This window comes from Ixodes scapularis, unplaced genomic scaffold (genome assembly GCF_016920785.2).
Source record: "Ixodes scapularis isolate PalLabHiFi unplaced genomic scaffold, ASM1692078v2 PGA_scaffold11__112_contigs__length_91849675, whole genome shotgun sequence".
Classification (NCBI taxonomy): domain Eukaryota; kingdom Metazoa; phylum Arthropoda; class Arachnida; order Ixodida; family Ixodidae; genus Ixodes; species Ixodes scapularis.
Genome location: NW_024609837.1, coordinates 70,643,641 through 70,660,393, shown reverse-complemented (window position 1 = coordinate 70,660,393; position 16,753 = coordinate 70,643,641). Strand labels below are relative to the sequence as shown.

General features: G+C 46.0%; 1 protein-coding gene across 1 annotated transcript in view; it reads right to left on the bottom strand.

The window, feature by feature from the left end:
* LOC8030189 (chromosome-associated kinesin KIF4) overlaps nt 1-16,753 on the bottom strand; it is a 71,043-nt gene that overhangs the window by 32,019 nt on the left and 22,271 nt on the right. Inside the window, exons 6-11 of the mRNA XM_029994636.2 lie at nt 10,235-10,345; nt 8,743-8,918; nt 5,984-6,238; nt 5,256-5,314; nt 3,742-3,820; nt 1,102-1,146 (exon numbers count right to left, since the gene is read on the bottom strand). Coding sequence (XP_029850496.2) covers nt 1,102-1,146; nt 3,742-3,820; nt 5,256-5,314; nt 5,984-6,238; nt 8,743-8,918; nt 10,235-10,345 — 725 coding nt within the window. The remainder of the gene's footprint in view (nt 1-1,101; nt 1,147-3,741; nt 3,821-5,255; nt 5,315-5,983; nt 6,239-8,742; nt 8,919-10,234; nt 10,346-16,753) is intronic.

Here is a 16,753-nt window from a genome sequence, read left to right as displayed (position 1 = left end):
CTAAAAAAAAGTTTATGGCAAGAAAATTAAACCTTTCCTTTGAAACAAAATTGGTCAAGGATATGGAAGGACGAGAAAACACGGCACATTTATTTAATTGCTTCGCACGCAATAAAACAGGAAGTGCAAGAGCGTTATTTCAAAGATTCTTCAGAACCTTCGTCCGATGACGAGTTCACTAATCCAATTCAAAGGGACGGTGCCGTCCCTTTGAATTGTGCCTTCAAGAGCCCGGAGGCACGAGCAACCTCGACGGCTTTTGTACGCATGCACTCTGACGTCACAGGTAGCGCGATCTGGTGCGCAGATTTCCAAATAAAATTTGCCACCCCTGTTTCCAATTCGAGGTACACTGCAGTCCTTCCACGAAATGAACCGCTCTTCGCCTCGCTGCAAGCCACCAGTTTTTGTCCCTGGCCTCGCCAGTAGCGTATGCTTTTCTCCAATACACCAAACTCTCGCTGCGCTACAAGATTCCCGTGGGTCTCTGCATAGGCGATTGCCTTAGGCTACCATCAACTGTCTTCTACTTCTGCTCATTATAACGGTAGATATAACAAAACAAGGAGCAGAAATGGAAGTGAATCGTGACCATTATCGTGACAAGTGGACAAGTGCTAGGCGATTGCAAAGAGAAACAAGATGGCAGCTTCAGCCACCCAGTGTTGAGAGATTATTTTTGTTTTTACGCTAATGACTGTTATACGAGACAAGGGTCGACTTTTCAGGTCCATTTTCAAAAATAAATTCGACCTATATTTCGGTTTATGCGCTATGCTAGCGTCGATAGGTTGGCAGAAAATAGAAGACTTCCGTGGACAGGGAAGCCATTTTACTTTGTACTGCTTTCAAGGGGCTTACCTCTTGTCTGCAGCAACTAAATATTGGACTGCGAACAAATAGTCTCCAGCCATTGAGAAGTCAGGAAAACATTATTTTCAAAATGTGCAAGTTACTCTTTTTTTTTTATCAAAAACATTGTGGCTGGTATAAAATATTAAAGGACCTGAATTTTGCCTGTCAGCAGCCTTTCGATTGCAATTTGTAGAGAGACAAATGCTCAAGAACTTGAGCGCTCCGTGCAGTCCTCTGGACACTCACCTTGAAGAGGGACGCGTTTGCCTCACGCCTCGATTTCTCCCCTTCCTGAAACAAACGGCACAAGTCGCTTCTGTCACCATAATCACTTGAAGGCAGACAAAACACAAACGAGACCATCAAGATTTTAGCAGCCTCCAAAATGCCTTCTGCATAACATCCACTTACCGTGTTTGTACGATTCTAACGCGTCCTCGATTCTTACACGCAGGCAAATTTAGCTCCCAGATATTGAAAAATTGAATTGCTGCCGATTCTGCCGCGCAGGTAAAATAATGGACTTTGAACACATACCCCATAGAACCGATTTTATGAAACTCACGCCAATACACAAAAATAAATACCGCGCACAAGTCGCCGTAGTCTGAATCTGGCAATGGTTCTTCGCTGTCCACAGACTGCAGAAGGTCATCCTTGCTTCCGTCTAAAGCGTTTAAGGAGCCGTGCTTCTGGTGCTTGTACGAGTGCGCGACCGTCGCCTATTAGAGAGACGTCTTCCAAGCAACCCTTCACGAGCTCGTCGGGATTGAGAGGCCACGCAGTGTTGCTGCATTGTTATTGTTTCCCGCCAGCGTGATGTTTTGTTCAAATAAAGCCTCCTGATGGAATTTATTTTGTATTTCCATCTTAAAACAGCAGACATAAGTCCGTAAAGGCGAAAGAACATGCGATACGGATACCAAAATGGCGAATGTAAACAAACGGTCACGAAGGCGATTTGGCTAGCAGCCTTACAGCGAGTATTGCGTTTATCTTTTGAGTTTTGGTTTCGATTGTAACGTGCATGTAATTTTAGGCATCGGTTTTGGCGAAAATAAGTGCGCGTTACAATCGTGCAAACACGGTACATCACTTGGTGACACAGATGCTGCAATAACAGCAGCATACATGAGCCCAGTCTGCTTCCTTTTACCTAGTCAAATGCTGCTCTCTTTTCCGCCGCCTGATTGGCTTGACAATTCCAGTCTCAAGCAGCTGGATTTAAGGATACAGTTGAACCTCTTTACAACGAACACTGATATAGCGTATTATCGGATATAGCAAACTAATCACCAAATTTGGTAGGTCATGCTTCATTTGGATGGGAGTTCTAGTACGTAATGAAACCGAAACCGTCAGATCTGGCGTGCGATCGGTTATAGCGAGGCAATTTCTACTTTTCTTGTATCACAAAATACTATCAAAGTTATTCAAACGTTAAAAAAAATACAAAAATATTTCAAAACGAAAAATTACGAAAGTTTAGATTACCCGATGCGCAAAAATGCGCGTTTCGGGAGGTAGCGCCATCTATGAACCGAGTGGATAACGGCCGGGACGCCACTGCTGGCCTCTATGCAAGGCATAAAAAACCGGCGAGGATTAAATCCAACCGCCAACCACGCCACTCGTAACGAAGCTGCGAATAGCGACGAAGTGGAAAGCAGTCTTTCTGGAGACAAATGTGAAGGTTTTAAGGGCGGTGGACAGCAGTCAGAAGAAAAAAAGACGTCACTGCAAAATTCGGGCTCGCACGAAGCACGATATCGACCATCCCGAGTGCAAAAAAAGAAAATCGAGGACTGCTATGCAAACAAAGACTCTTTCGGTCAAGATTGACCGAAAGAGTCTTTGGCCTCGCCTTGACCCAAACGTGGAAGAGGCTCGGTTCTAATGCTTTAGAATGTAAAGGCGCGAAATCTGCCAGCGTCTGTTCAGCTTCTTCAAACGAAAGCATTCAGTCTACCGTGTCTGTTAGGGCATGACACTTTCAACGCGAGCAGCGGTTGCCTCCAGGTGAAGACGCACCAGCCTAAACTCACGCATTTCTTCAAATAAATGAAATAATGGATCCAGCTAAAGTCGTTTCTTGTGTTGCAAATCGAGATCCTCATGTTCCGATTTTTTTTTTCTTAGGCTGCTTAGTGACTGGTGAGGATCGCGTGGTCCGCAATTAGCTCGTGTTTAAATCGCAGTGCTCTGCACGTTCTTGCGCGGACTCGATTGCGGGAACGTTCGCGTCTATTTGTGTGTACTTTTATGACGAATATCGCATATAGCGAAAGAAGTTTCTGCTTGTGATGCTAGTTCATTATAAAGAGGTCAACTGTATATGAAAGAAACTTGGAGCGATTTTACTGGCCGAGTTCAACTGAACTCCTTCCTAAAGCTTTAGTTTGTGCCCGATGCTCAACAGATAAAAAGTAATTGATGCTGCTTAAGGCAATTTTTGTCCCGCTTATTTCATTTTTGCGACCGATTTATTTAGGATAAATAACATGGCTTACTAAATATTCTGTTAGCTTCAGCACGCATAATAGACCCATGTAAATCCCTGTAATAATTTAGAAGGAAAGAATTTTAGCGACACATTACCCTAACGAACTAAGATTACCTAATTAGAATTATATATTTTCCCATATAGACTGAGAAAAGACGCTTTAAGTGCAATTGAAGATTATTAATCAGCATTAGGAGATTACATCTGTGTGCTATATTCGAGCGTGATGTGTTAAAAGACAAGAAATCTTGGGGCTAATTTTGTTCTCAATCAATCCACTTGCGACCCTCCCACGCATTTGTCTCGTGTAACAAACAGCTTTCACGGGAGCAGGACTGCCGTATTATATGCCACCACGTTTAGAAGTCCGCAGGAGTACTTACCATGAACTCATGGATGGTATCTTGGATGTTGCTTATGACGCTGTCACGCTCCGCCCCACCGGCCACGCTCTTCAGCTGCCTAAAGAGTCGTCGAGGAGAAGTAAAAAAAGAAATCAGCGGCCATTTTTTCAGGCGAATAGTTAAAGGGATACTGAACTGAAATTTAGAGCTGATAAAACAGGGCTGGATTGAGAGGCGGGACGCTGCAAAACACAAAAACATCATACAGCAATATCTCAAAACAATCGCCGTATTTTTAGCAAAGAAGTGAGCGATTTTAACACGGCCGGCGAGGCAAGCCTCGTTACGATTCTCATTCTCTCTCCTCGCTACGTCCCGTCGAGCTGGTGAACTGAAGGAGAGAAAAGAGGCCGCTTCCCCTCATTCTCAAACTTTCCAGGAGGACAACGACGTCATAGCCCTCGCTTAATCGCACCTTTTTCTAAAAGTATGGCCATCCGTTTAAGATGTCGATGTACGAGTGATGTTTTGGAGTTCATAGCGTCCCATTCAACGCTTCTGCAGCCCGATTTTACGATATCCAAATTTCAATTCAGCATGCCTGGTACTGGAACCAAACGCAATGGTGCGTTCGAGCTAGTGGTGAGAGGGAACAGAAAAAAATCTCCATAGGATTCACATTAGTGAGTCGAGAGAGCATTAGGATTTCGGAGATTGACATTCTCGACCTCCAACTTCAGAGACAAAACCTTAGGACAAACAAAGACCATTCACCTCGTCTCAACTGGAGTGTTCGGAGTGTCTCTTCTTGAACCGGGACCCAGAGATTCCCAAGAGTACTTCCAGGGTTTCACCCAAGCTACCCCGAGTGCAAGCGTTATTTTCAGCAGACCCGAGCCATTCACTGATGCAGAACTACAGTCTAAGCTCGTTATAACAGACCTTGATTCTAACCAAGACTTTGGTCTGTTGTACAAGGAATATGTTGTGTGCAGATATAAAGTTGAGTCAGTGGTGCATAGAGGAAAACCAACCGAACCTCACAAATCGGTATGTTATATCCAAATATCTGTTGTAACCAGGTCTGTTATGATGACCTTACCCTGAACAAGTCAAAAACCCCTCGGTGTGTACATTATAGCTTACAAGCTGCGCAGGTCCCTGCACTGCTTTACTGTACCAATGCCAAAACCAGGAAGAGTTTGTGTCTACCACTACCAAGGGGTAGGCTCACTGCTCAAATGCATTTGAACAGTGAGCAGAAACAAAGGCAGCTAACCTTTCAGTCTACCTGCTAACCGTTCCAATCGGAGCTCTGTACTCCGACGTGCCTGTGTGCCGTCCTCTCCTCTCATTCCGTTTCTCACTGCATGGTGCTTAAAACGAGGAACACCACCAGGCAACAGGGACGGTATGAAAAAAAAAAAAAATTGGGAAGCTTGTAGAGTTCCCACGTTCCTAGAAACTTGCCATTTTATAGGCGGTCCATCTAAATGAAAGCAACGGTGGACCTTCCCGTGTTTGTTTCAGTTCCAGAGCAAACAGGCACTCACTCGACTTTGGACTCCAGCTGGTCCACGAGTTGCTTCAGCTTTTGGTTCTCCATTTGGTCCTGTGAAATGTGACGAGCACAAAAGTCGGCACGGAAGCGTCCCCCGTGGCAAGCCACGCAAGAATTTCTCTCGGCGAAATCTTCTCACGCATCGGCAGACAACTTCTGGCGCTTAGATGAATTTTCTGCGTTGCTTTGGTTTGCTTAGGTCAGCGATTTCACCTGTGCCGCTTCGGAATCCTCATTGCCGAGAATCCGTCGGTGGGTGAAATCGTTCGAAGCGTCCTGACCACTGAACAGTGGTCACGACGGGCCACTGAACAGTGCCACTTCCATTGGCAAAGATAGCAACACCAGGGACGATGACACTGCGACTCCACCGCCACCGCCCTTTGCGGCCGCCATCGCAACTATTGACATGGCCAGTACACACGTAGCAGGACCTCTCCTCGACCGGAGCTTGTTGCATTTGAATGGTACGAAGGCTGCCATTATGTACAGAATGCACATGCAGGGAAGCCTTGACCGCCTTCTGCAGGCGTAATGAACATAAACATACTATTCTATTCTTTTTGTGCATTATTTTTAAGGACGCCAGACATAAGCAAGAAGCGAATATGGCGAAGTGATTTCCGATTCCCGTCGACTTTGTTACAACCGGCCTCAACAGTATTTCGATGTAAACGATAAACCTACATGCCACACTGGAGCGCAAGTGACCGCCCTCACCAGAAGCATCTGCTCGCTGGAGCGCGTCAGCTGGTCCAGCGCAGACATCAGGTTTCTGCTCAGCTCCTGGTTCCTCTCGGCCAGGTCGGCCGAGTGCTCGAGCAGAGCCCTGCGCTGCTGAGCGCACGTGGCCAGAGAGCATGTGGCTTCTTGGTCGGGTGAAGACGTGACGTCGTGCTTGGAAGTGGAGGCACCAGACCGATCACCAATCGACTCTGCCTGGTACTTGAGGAGCTCCACTTGCAGCTCGTGAACCTGCAGTGGAGAGGGATCCAGTCGCTCGTGATACAGAGTTGAGACTGCTGCATTTTTGCACTGTACTAGTTGAAATTCTTTTACAAAATATCTGTGCGTTTTATACAGGGTGTCTGGCAAATTATTTTGAAATTCCCCGACTTTCCAGGTTTTCCCCAAGAATTTCAGATAAACTCCCTGACCACTGTATAGGCGGTTAAATACATAAGACCATTACAACACAAGGCATTGAGCACTGCGAGGATCATTTTTTGCACGAGCTTAATCCAACTTGCATATTCCGAAATACGGTCAAATCTGATTAATTCAAACTCTCTTAATTAAAACTTGCAGATAATTCAAACCCTCTTCCCGCTACAACGTGGCATATGCGAGCAGGCGCAGGTACTACGGCAACACCTTTTGGAGCAGCCGAGTCGGGTGAGCGACGAGCCAACGGCTGCCCCTTTCTAATCCCTCTTCTTTGTACCGGCTCTGTCGTCTGCTGCATTAACACTTTGTCAAACCTGGTCGAAAACTGCCACGGTTGCGGTGCAAACTAAATGGATTCGGTGACACTTCAATACGTGAAGGTAAGTTACGACAAATAACATATTGAAAACAAGTTCACCTGTCGCGATGCCTTTACGCTGCCACAGATACGGTACGCCGCCAACGACATACGACTCCGCGGATAGGCGGGATGGCTGCAACGGCTGCTAGTGGTGGCAGCCGGGACGCGCGCACAGTCGCAGAGGCGCAACGAGAAAGCGCGTCATCTGTACCGAGGGTTCCTAAAATTCCCTGCTGTCGTGGCGCTGCACGTTTTGCAAAGGGTCTATTGGAGCATTCAAGTTTCTAGCTTCCACTCCGCTTGGTTGCAAACAAATCAAAATGTGAAGAAAAAAAATGAAAACGAGCAATATCATATTGCAAGCAAATCTGGATGCAAAACAATAAGCAAATGAAGCATTTCACACTGACTAAAAATGAAGCTGCTTTCGTTCTAATATGGCAGGGTTTAGACCAATAAGACATTCACTCAACTATTAGATATACTGTATTTACTCGCAGAATGAACGCACTTTTTTCCGAGAAATCGATGCAAAGTTGAGGGGGGCGTTCATTACGCGAAGTAAAATTTTTGCGTCCGTATTTACTCGCATAATAAACGGACCTTTTATCCTGAAAAATCGAAGTAACTTCTTATCTCTTTGTGCGCGGCGCCCGACCCTGTAACCAAACTAAGCTGTGAAAAAAAAAACTTTTTTCTTAGTTCCTTGGGTATTTCTTTTCGCTGCCTTTCGCAAGCTGTTTTGTTCGATTAAGGGAAGGCTCTCCGCTTATCTTTCTTATCCTCTTGAGGGCGGCGCGCGACGCACGACCCCCCGTAACCAAACTGCGCTGTGCAAAAAAAAAAAAAAAAAAGAAAAAAAAAAGCTCCTCTTTTTTTTTTGCTTGTTTCTCAGTTCCGTGGTTTTTATTTTTTTATTTTTTTTTTTTTTTGCCGCTTTTCGCAAGCTGCTTCGTTTGCTTAGAGGGCTTCTCCGCTCCTCTTTCTTACCTCCTTGCGCGCGACACGCGACCCCCGGTAACCAAACTGCGCTGTGCAAAAAAAAAGAAAAAGAAAAAAGCTTTTTTTTTTGTTTTCGTTTTCTCTTAGTTCCGTGGGGTTTTTTTTTGTTTTTTTTCTTTTGGCCGCCTTTCGCAAGCTGTTTCGTTCGCTTAGAGCGCTTCTCCGCTCCTCTTTCTTACCTCCTTGCGCGCGGCGGCGCGCGAACCCGAAGTCCAGAGTGCGCTGTGCAAAAAAAAAAAAAAGCTACTCTCCATGTTTTTTTTTCTTGCTTCCGGTGGATCTTTGCGAATTTTTTTAACGCCTTTTGCAAAGCGTTTTGTTCTCCCACGCTGCTCATGCATTCGCGACCTCGCTGCACTAGGACAGAAAAGTGCGTTCATTTCGCGCGCGTGGGGGGAGGCGGTCAAAATTTTGACGTCCGAGTTGGGCGTGCGTTTATTACGCGAGTAAGAAAAAGTCGAAATTTTGAGAGCCGATTTGGGGGGTGCGTTTATTACGCGAGTGCGTTCATTGTGCGAGTAAATACGGTACAGCAATTCTTTCTTCTGCATTGTTTTGAGCAATTGGACAGATTGCTCATTCTATCTGTTCCGTTTTAAAATAAATTTAGTACTGATAAGGACTTTTCCCGCTACAGTGGTTTAAATGAAATTTAGATCCAATAAACCCGATTTAAATCAAATAAACTTGTTATAAACCAAAACAATCTACACCAAATATAACCATTTGACACCAAATATACCCGATCCAAATGAAAAACATCAGATTTAAATAAAACGAAACAGATTTAAATCATTACGATTTATTTATTTCTTTTAAGAAGAAATCACAATTATTTTATTTTACTTTCGTTAGCAGGCACTACTCCACCAGGATCGAGAGACCTTCACAACCGTCAGCCTCGCCATCTCCTCGACGCAGAGTAAAATGAACAGACATTGGCACTCACCCGCTGCTTCAGCCGAAGGATCTCTGCCTGGTTGGGGTCACGGTTCACGACGGGCCGGTTCTTGATTTTGCGTGCCCGGTCGGCGTACCGCAGTGTGTTCAGAGTCTCATCGCAGTTGTAGTCTGCCGGGCTCACACACGCGATCATGACGGTGTGGCTGTTGCCTCCCAGGGAGTCTGTGCAGAGATGGCCGCGGATGAGGAAGGCAGAAGCTCGTCGCAACAGAGCGCCCCGACGGGACGGATCGACACAACGAGCTGGGGCATAGGCTCCCAAACTAGGTTGCAAGGAACCTAATGTTCCCCAAACTCAAATTACTTTGATGGATCCCCACACCTAATCAAACAGTTCTGCCAGTTTGAGCAGAATTACCGTGGCTAAAACTGCTGTTTTGGGTGAGCTGGTTGTTCATGATGATAAGACGCAAGCGCATACCTGCCAACTATTCCAAATTTTTCGTACAATATACGAATTGGGACTAAGTTTAAGATTTTACGAATCATGCTTCAAATTTTACGAATTTTTGTTTTGCTAGATTTTTTTCGTAAATTTGTTTCTGGCGGTATCTTGCACCACTACAAGAAGGTGATAGGTACCCTCCACGGCACCGCAGTGGTTTTTACTATCCATCTATCCGGTGGCCACGGATCCAAAGCCAATCCAAAGCCCAAAGCCTTTGTTCGTGTGTTCGGCGGCACACGTTGGTTCGGCGTGTTCAGACATGGTTGGGCCTTTCTGTTTCGGCCAATTTCGAGGTGAGAAGTGTGGCATCTGTGTTTGTTGCACGTGTAATAGTAGCATTTCCCTGGTCGCGGTGGCTTCGCGGCACAATGACGAACTCCAGACCTCGAAAGAGGTACTTTCATGACGTTCCTGAAGTCCCACACGTCGGAATTCCCATGCTTTGTGCCATCCAAAAAGGGGGAGGCACTCACTTGATCGAATGCCGTTTTAGCGAACGCCCACGTTTCACCGAACAACAATTTAGAAAATAATCAGATGCCGCGAAGTGGCGTTTTTAGGTGGGCCATTGGGTTCACATTTTTGTAATGAGCCGCCGCAGACTGTCACCGCAAAGCGGCGTAAAGCGCAGCGCGGCGGATGGGTTAACGCATGCCCTCGTTATTCGCTAAAACGTTGATTCGCTCAAGGGAGAGAAGTTTGGACTCTGTAGCATGTGTATGTGTTATGTAAGCATTTCGCAGGGTGGCAAGGCTGACATTAACCTAAACGTGTAATCATTCATGTTGAACAACCACTAGAGTCACTCTTGCAGAGCTCGAGCACTCTGCGATGCACACTTTATTCACCCGGGCCAGAAAACACCGTTCTTTTTTCTCGGTAGCTCCCTGTACAATCGAGACAAGCTTGAATTATTTTTTTTTTCTTCATGAAAGGTGTCTATCATCACACATGCATTCTATCCGGGCCTTTGGAAAAACAGTTTTAGTTAAGTGTCCTTTTAAGAGAGAGGAAAAAACACCCCGAGTACCTTGGAGCAGACGTGTCAGCTTCGAGTCCCTGTACGGGATGTGGTTGCTCTCATCACACAGCGCGCTGATCACGTTCCCCAGAGACAGGAGGCCACGGTTGATCTGCACCCCTGGGAGACAAGATATGGAACTCGACGTCTGAGAACACCTTGCAGGCAGTCTCAAGCACAGCCGCAAAAGTTACGACTGGCTCACACATTTACGTTGAGAGTATGAATGACTGCATTGCGAACGCTCATGACAAGGGAACAGACTGGCACCGGCTATTTACTATCCCTGGCAGGCTTTAAATCTGCATACTTTCAAAAATGACAAAGTTAAAAAAACAAAAGACTACTGGAAAGAGTTGATTTCTTTGGGACAACGTTACCTACTATGGCAGACGTTGGAAATAAAGCCTAAAGTGATCATTAGCAAATAAACCACTTAAACTGTACGAATTAAAGAGAAACTGAAGAGCTTTTCGAAAAAAACTTTCAGCCTTTCCACTCCGGTGAAGAAGGAAGAGCAGTGAAGCTGTAGCTTCTGTTCTCGGTGGTGGCTTTCCAGGCAAGTGATCTGCTCTTCTTTCACAAGAAAATCTGAAGCGCTCGACGCAAGCGGCGGTTGCGGACCCATTCGCACTGCTGCATATGTCGCCGCTCCTTCCGCACCCGGTCTTCTTTCCTCGAAGAAAGGGCACGCGGCCGACCCATCGCAAGTCCAAACCGAAACTGATAAGAGAGTAGGAAACAGCGCGCAAAACAGACTAGGACGAAGAAACACACGCGACGTGCGCTGCGCAAGTCACGTGTGTTTTTTCTTCGTCCTCGTCTTTTTTTCCCGCTGTTTCCTACGATGAATTCCCACCGACTCGCCCCACTATCCATTCTCCTATGATAGCTGGAAAAGTTGCCGCCATCTATGAGCGACGGCGGCAACCAGACTGGTTGCTGCTGTTGCCTATAGATGGTGCAGTTTGTGTCGACATTTCTTCGGTACCGAACACGATCCTGGGGAACCTAGCCCTTAAGGGGGAACACTGGTCTTGGAGGTCTTTCTTATTTTATGACCAAACTCAATGAAACTGCACAAGCTTGTTCAGCTTTTTGTGCTGATTTCATATATCTTGTAATTTCTTCATTCAGTCGAATTGCCCTGAAGATACTTAAAACTTGCCTGCCTTTGTTTGGAGGAATGATAAGGAAAAAACTGCTTAACAAAATATCCTTTTTAACACATGGCCAGATACTACGAAGTGTAAAGAATACAATGTTGGAAGTACTTTTAAGATAAACCCGTTATTAGTGATTTTACAACATATTGAAGTTCAGTGCTCAATGCATGGCTAACAAGTAATAAAACAAAAGATAAAATAAAAAATTTTCTAGACTTTTATTAAAAAAGTTGCTCTCAACATTGTATGCTTCACACATTTAACAACACATTTCAAGAAAGGTTATATTTCTGACTGCTGTAGATGCTGAGATATCCCTCCTGCAAATTTTCAACGAGTCCAAAAATTGTGTTATGTGAAAACAATGTTTTAGAGTCAACTTTAATGCACATTCAGCCCGCATAGACATTATAAATTGATTTATAGCTCGAATATTCATCCACGAAATTAGAAGCTGGGTAGATTCAGAAGAACAACAGCCATTACCGTTTTCACAAGAATGCAGTTTTAGGAAGTTTTTGGCTCCAAAGACCCATGTCCCCCCTTAAAGGGGCCCACAATCATATTTAAGCGACTACCTTTTTTGCGGTTTTCACGTCTCTTGGGGTTCGGGCAAGCCAGCGGGCAAGCCAGCAGGCACGGAGAGAGTAACTAAATATCAATGCGTCGCATTTTAACCGGACGACGCGGAAACCTCCTCCACCGACGAGGGCGACCCGCGGTACCGAAAGCGCGCAAAATGTGACGTCTTTGGTCCTGGGCTTACTACTGGTCAGAGCTGCTAAAAGCTACTTTTTAGTCGAAATACAAAATATAAGTGGCGCAAATCCTTTCAGTTATTTATAAAAGTAGTTTTTGCTCAGTATTTTAGATCGGAAAAGAAACAAATGCAGTTTATAAAGTATGGAAACAAGATATGACCCTTCGACATACCCGCCACCAAGCGGTGGAAAAGGCGGGGCACACTAGAAAGGAGTAGTGGAATCAGGTGCCAACACGGAAAGGTCCCAGATGTACGCGGCGGCGCTGCGGTCGTATCAACAGGAGGATTCGACCGGCTCCGAGCGTTGCGAAGGCCTTTGGCGAGAAGCTTTGTCTTGCGGTTTGGCCGTTTCGCGGTATGGCAGCGCGAAGTGGCTCCCATTCTGAACTGATCTTTACCCCGTGTTTGCTGTCGTTTGTGGCCAATGAAGTGTCATGCCGAATTAGTGTTTAATCGCGCAGCAAATGCTATGAGAGCCGCTCTGGCTGCCTGCTGCATACAGCCTATCCAGAACATGCTCTCGCGCCGTCGACACGGAGTGCGGCAGCCGCGAGCGCTCGCGATGAGCCCACTACCCCTCCTCTAGTTCACGGCCACTCAAGCAACCAAGGATGTCATGAGGGAGGTTATTTTTTGCTTGTCTTTGTAATTTTAATTTCCCTATAACTTTTAAAATAAAGCGAATTTAGAGAAAATAAAAGTTTCACCAAGTTACTATATTCACTGCGCTCAGGTTCGGTGCAAACTAAAAACCAGTAAAAAAAGTCCTTGCAGGGCCCCCTTAACAGCTCCGCTGTAAAAATGAGTAAATGGTTGGTTCTGACGTGTTTGTGCCTGCCGAGTCCAAATATCACGACCGTCTGACCCAAAAAGACCACTAATTGCAAAAAGCTAAGAAAACGGAAGCGATCGTTGCAGCGGCACGCAATTGCCTAGTCACGCGTGGCGCACCACTATGTTACAAGAGGACCATCTCGATTCTCGCTTGCAGAAGTAGCCGGGCGCCGAGACTTCTACTTTTATTGATCGGGTTCGGCTTCCGATTTTCCGAAATCTTTCGGTGGATTCGCAAGGGATGTGTCCAGGGGCCCTTGACGTGACAAAGGTATGCGTTCCAGCCGTTGGCAAGGCAGAAAAATGACCCACCGCAGTAATAAGGGCGCACACGAGGAACTGCTTGCGCCGACGCGACATGGCCGGCTTCACACGTTCAGAAACTTACCGACTGCTACTTATTGTAACGTAATTAATATGTTGACAATAAACGTAGTGCTATTGACTGGACGCGTCAGGCTGGATGATCGTGACCCTCTCCAAAACGGTCGTCAGAAGACAAGAATTCGGCGCACCTCAGGCTTCATTCTTGGCAGCTGCTGGACACGTGAGCATGCGGGCTGCATTCTTAACCAAGGCTGAAGTGGTTTGAAGGGATAGTATAATCGGCATTGGGATTGTTTCCCCGAGACAAGACTGGTCATGAGACAGGGACGCCGTTCTGCCACGTCCTTCCGTACAACGCGAATAACTGCACAGAGGGTCTATACTTGCGATAGTGGTACCCTCTGCTGCGTTTAGTTTGTTTGCCACCAATTATTACGCCTTTACAACCTTAGAGAAAGCAGAGATGTGTGCCCAGCAGCCCTGAGTTGAATTCGTGAAAGCTTCCTGGGCCTCCACATTCACATACTTCTCCCAACATTTGTTGACTGCATTAGACCACCACCAAGCATTATCATCGTCCGATCGCATTGCTACGGCACAAAGAATTGTTGCATGACATACAAACTTTATACGGAATACACTGCATAACTTGTAAAAAGAGAACTATTAACAACAGAATGTCACATGCTTTGTATCTCTAAAAAATGCTCCTGAAGAGAATATGTAACTATGGAAGGAAACTTTAACAAAATTTGTGTTTGTGCTTAAAAAAGGTGACCCCAAATGGCATCAGCAACTGTAAAAAAAAGTCCACGCTAAAACAGGTTGCACCGTGAGAGTCACATGATGAATTGCATGACCACTTATTACAACAAGCCCTCCTCTCCCAAGTGACTGGGTAGCAGATCAGGTTCAAAACTAAAGAAACCAATCTTGGGTAGCGGAGTCTGTCCCGGAAATATGGTCAATCCAGCGATGTAAGGAACCGAAACTGAAACACTAATGAGGCAGTTGACACAGAAGAGACAGTACAGGGTTCGTTCAGGTTTTCAAGAAAAAAATTCAAGAACTTTTCAAGGACCTTTCAAAAAATAAAGAACACTACAGTAGATCACACACATTTTTATTGCACAGAACAAAGAAAACTGACTTCACTTGAAGTTATTGCGCATACAGTTTCATTCGATTAGGTGAAGTTAGTTCTGGAGATTGTACATAGTCTCATTCGACTACATGAAGTGCGAAAGCTCACGTCAGGTCTTTTAGTTTATTAGCTAGTTGAGTCTTAATGCTGCTGAGTTCCTCAGCCTTGGCTCTTGCGGTATTTCTTAGGCTGTTCGATTTTACCACCTTCTTGATGTCAGCAGTTGCTTTAGTCTTTTCTGCATATTCATCTGCAGAGGTCGTTAAATGGGCAACAACTGCCTCAAGCTTCTTTTTCTTCATCTGCAGGCCTTCAACCTCTTCCATGATTTTTTGCCTTTTTGTTTGCTGCAAGTTTTCCTGGCACTGTTTCTTTTGCGATTCCAGGTGTGCACTGTAATGCTGCCTCGCTGCAGACACAGCTACTCTGAGCTCTTTTGAGATAGCAACGTTCAAAATCCCACCTGCCCTCTCCACTGCGTCTTATATGATACGCTGTGAAATGTATGACAAACCTTTCAGATTCTCTACAGAGATGTGACGGTTTACGCTAAACCCCCGTTCAACGGTGGCCTGCCCATGGCTTAAAACAAGCAGCAGCGTGACTGCGTTCCAAAGCTCTTTGTACGAGGGATTGGAGCACAAGAGGTCACGAAAAAAACTCGTCGAGCCTGCTGATGCTCCTCTCAAACATGCGGAGCTCATGCTTAAACTCTTGCAGCAGTTCAGTGTATTCTGCCAATACACATACTCGTTGGCGGTCACTCAGTCTTCCTGCCATGGTCAAGACGTCCAACACCTTCCTTATGCCCACCAGGCACTGATCTGGCTTCGAGCACATGAGCCGCGGGTCAAGGGAAGACAGGTTTCTAACCATGGATGACTTCAGGGGACTTCGTTCCAGTATTTTCTTGGTCACAGCTGCCAGAAACTGTTTACACTCCATTCTGAATTGAAATGCATCCTTCGCGCTTGCTCTCGAATCCTTCAGTGCTTGAACACATTTGGGGCCGATGTCCACTTCATCAAGCGCAGTGTGGTTATTAGGGTTGTCGACATCCACCCTGAGCAAGCCACCAACCCCTGCCAATGAAGACAACACCGAAGCCTTCATGAACTTCACAAGGAGCTTCCGCACAACACTTTCAAGGTCTCTACCAAGAAAGAAGATCACTGGCTTGTCACACTGGTAGTCTTTCAAAAAGGCTAAGAATGGAAGCAAAACTGAGAGCAAAGTTCAGTTTTGCCGGCGTCAAGGGGTCACGACAGAAGCTGTACACATTTTCAAAGGATGCACACTTTGGTAAGCTCACCTGCTTACTCCTTGCAGACTCCACATGTTTCTTCCCATCATTCCAAAGAAGCAAAGCTCTTCCAATGACAAGTGTATTTTCCACCCATCGATGAGCCACAAAGTGCAGTGGAAATGTGTCCTGGTTGGTCACGGTGGAAAAATCTTCCCTTCGTGCTGGTGAGTCTCGAAAGAGTGCGCTCAGGCTTGTCAGCAAAATGTCAATGCCCCACTTACTGGCTACAACACCTGCTCTGAAGGCATTGTGGATGGTATGTAGGCCACACGTCCCTAAGTCAACACACTGGACCTGATGGTGTTCCTGCAAGTGCACTTGCATATTCCTGAAGAACTTAAGGTTAACGTTTGGCCCATCCATCGAGATCTGAATAATCTTGCCAAGTGGCAAAGGCTCCAAAGCCCTGAGAAGCACTTCCTGAATTTCCTCTGCCGTGGAATGCCCCATAAAAGCGGATGTGTAATATCTGGTGGCCACCTTGTGTGACAAGTCCCAATAGCGCACATGCACGTCCATTTGCTTCTCTTGCAGGAAGTCATTACCAGACTCGTCAAAAAGCACGACATAATAGTCAGACTTCTGTACCTCTTGTTGCAAGCGCGACAAGAAAAATGGCCTCAGCCCATGACATGCTACATAAGCACATTTTTTCTCCCCACAGGAAAACGATTTGGGCACGTCGCTGTCCGGAAACATCCGCTTGAACAAGTCGCCGGTTTGTGCCGACGATCTGTACGAGTAGTGGGAGGTAATCACTTTCATTGTCCACAAAATTTCCGCATCCGTAACCACCTCGTGTGACTTACAGGCACTGCTTAGATCGGTCGCCTGCGACGGAGCCGAGCCAGTGGACCGCCTGCTTACGCTTGCTGCCAGATAGTTCTCCATCGAGTTTCCAGCTGCCATTTGCATGATTCCACAGTGCTTTGCACTTTTTGCATGGCTTCTGAGGGCAGATTCGCCCATCGAAGCGATGTCGAACGTC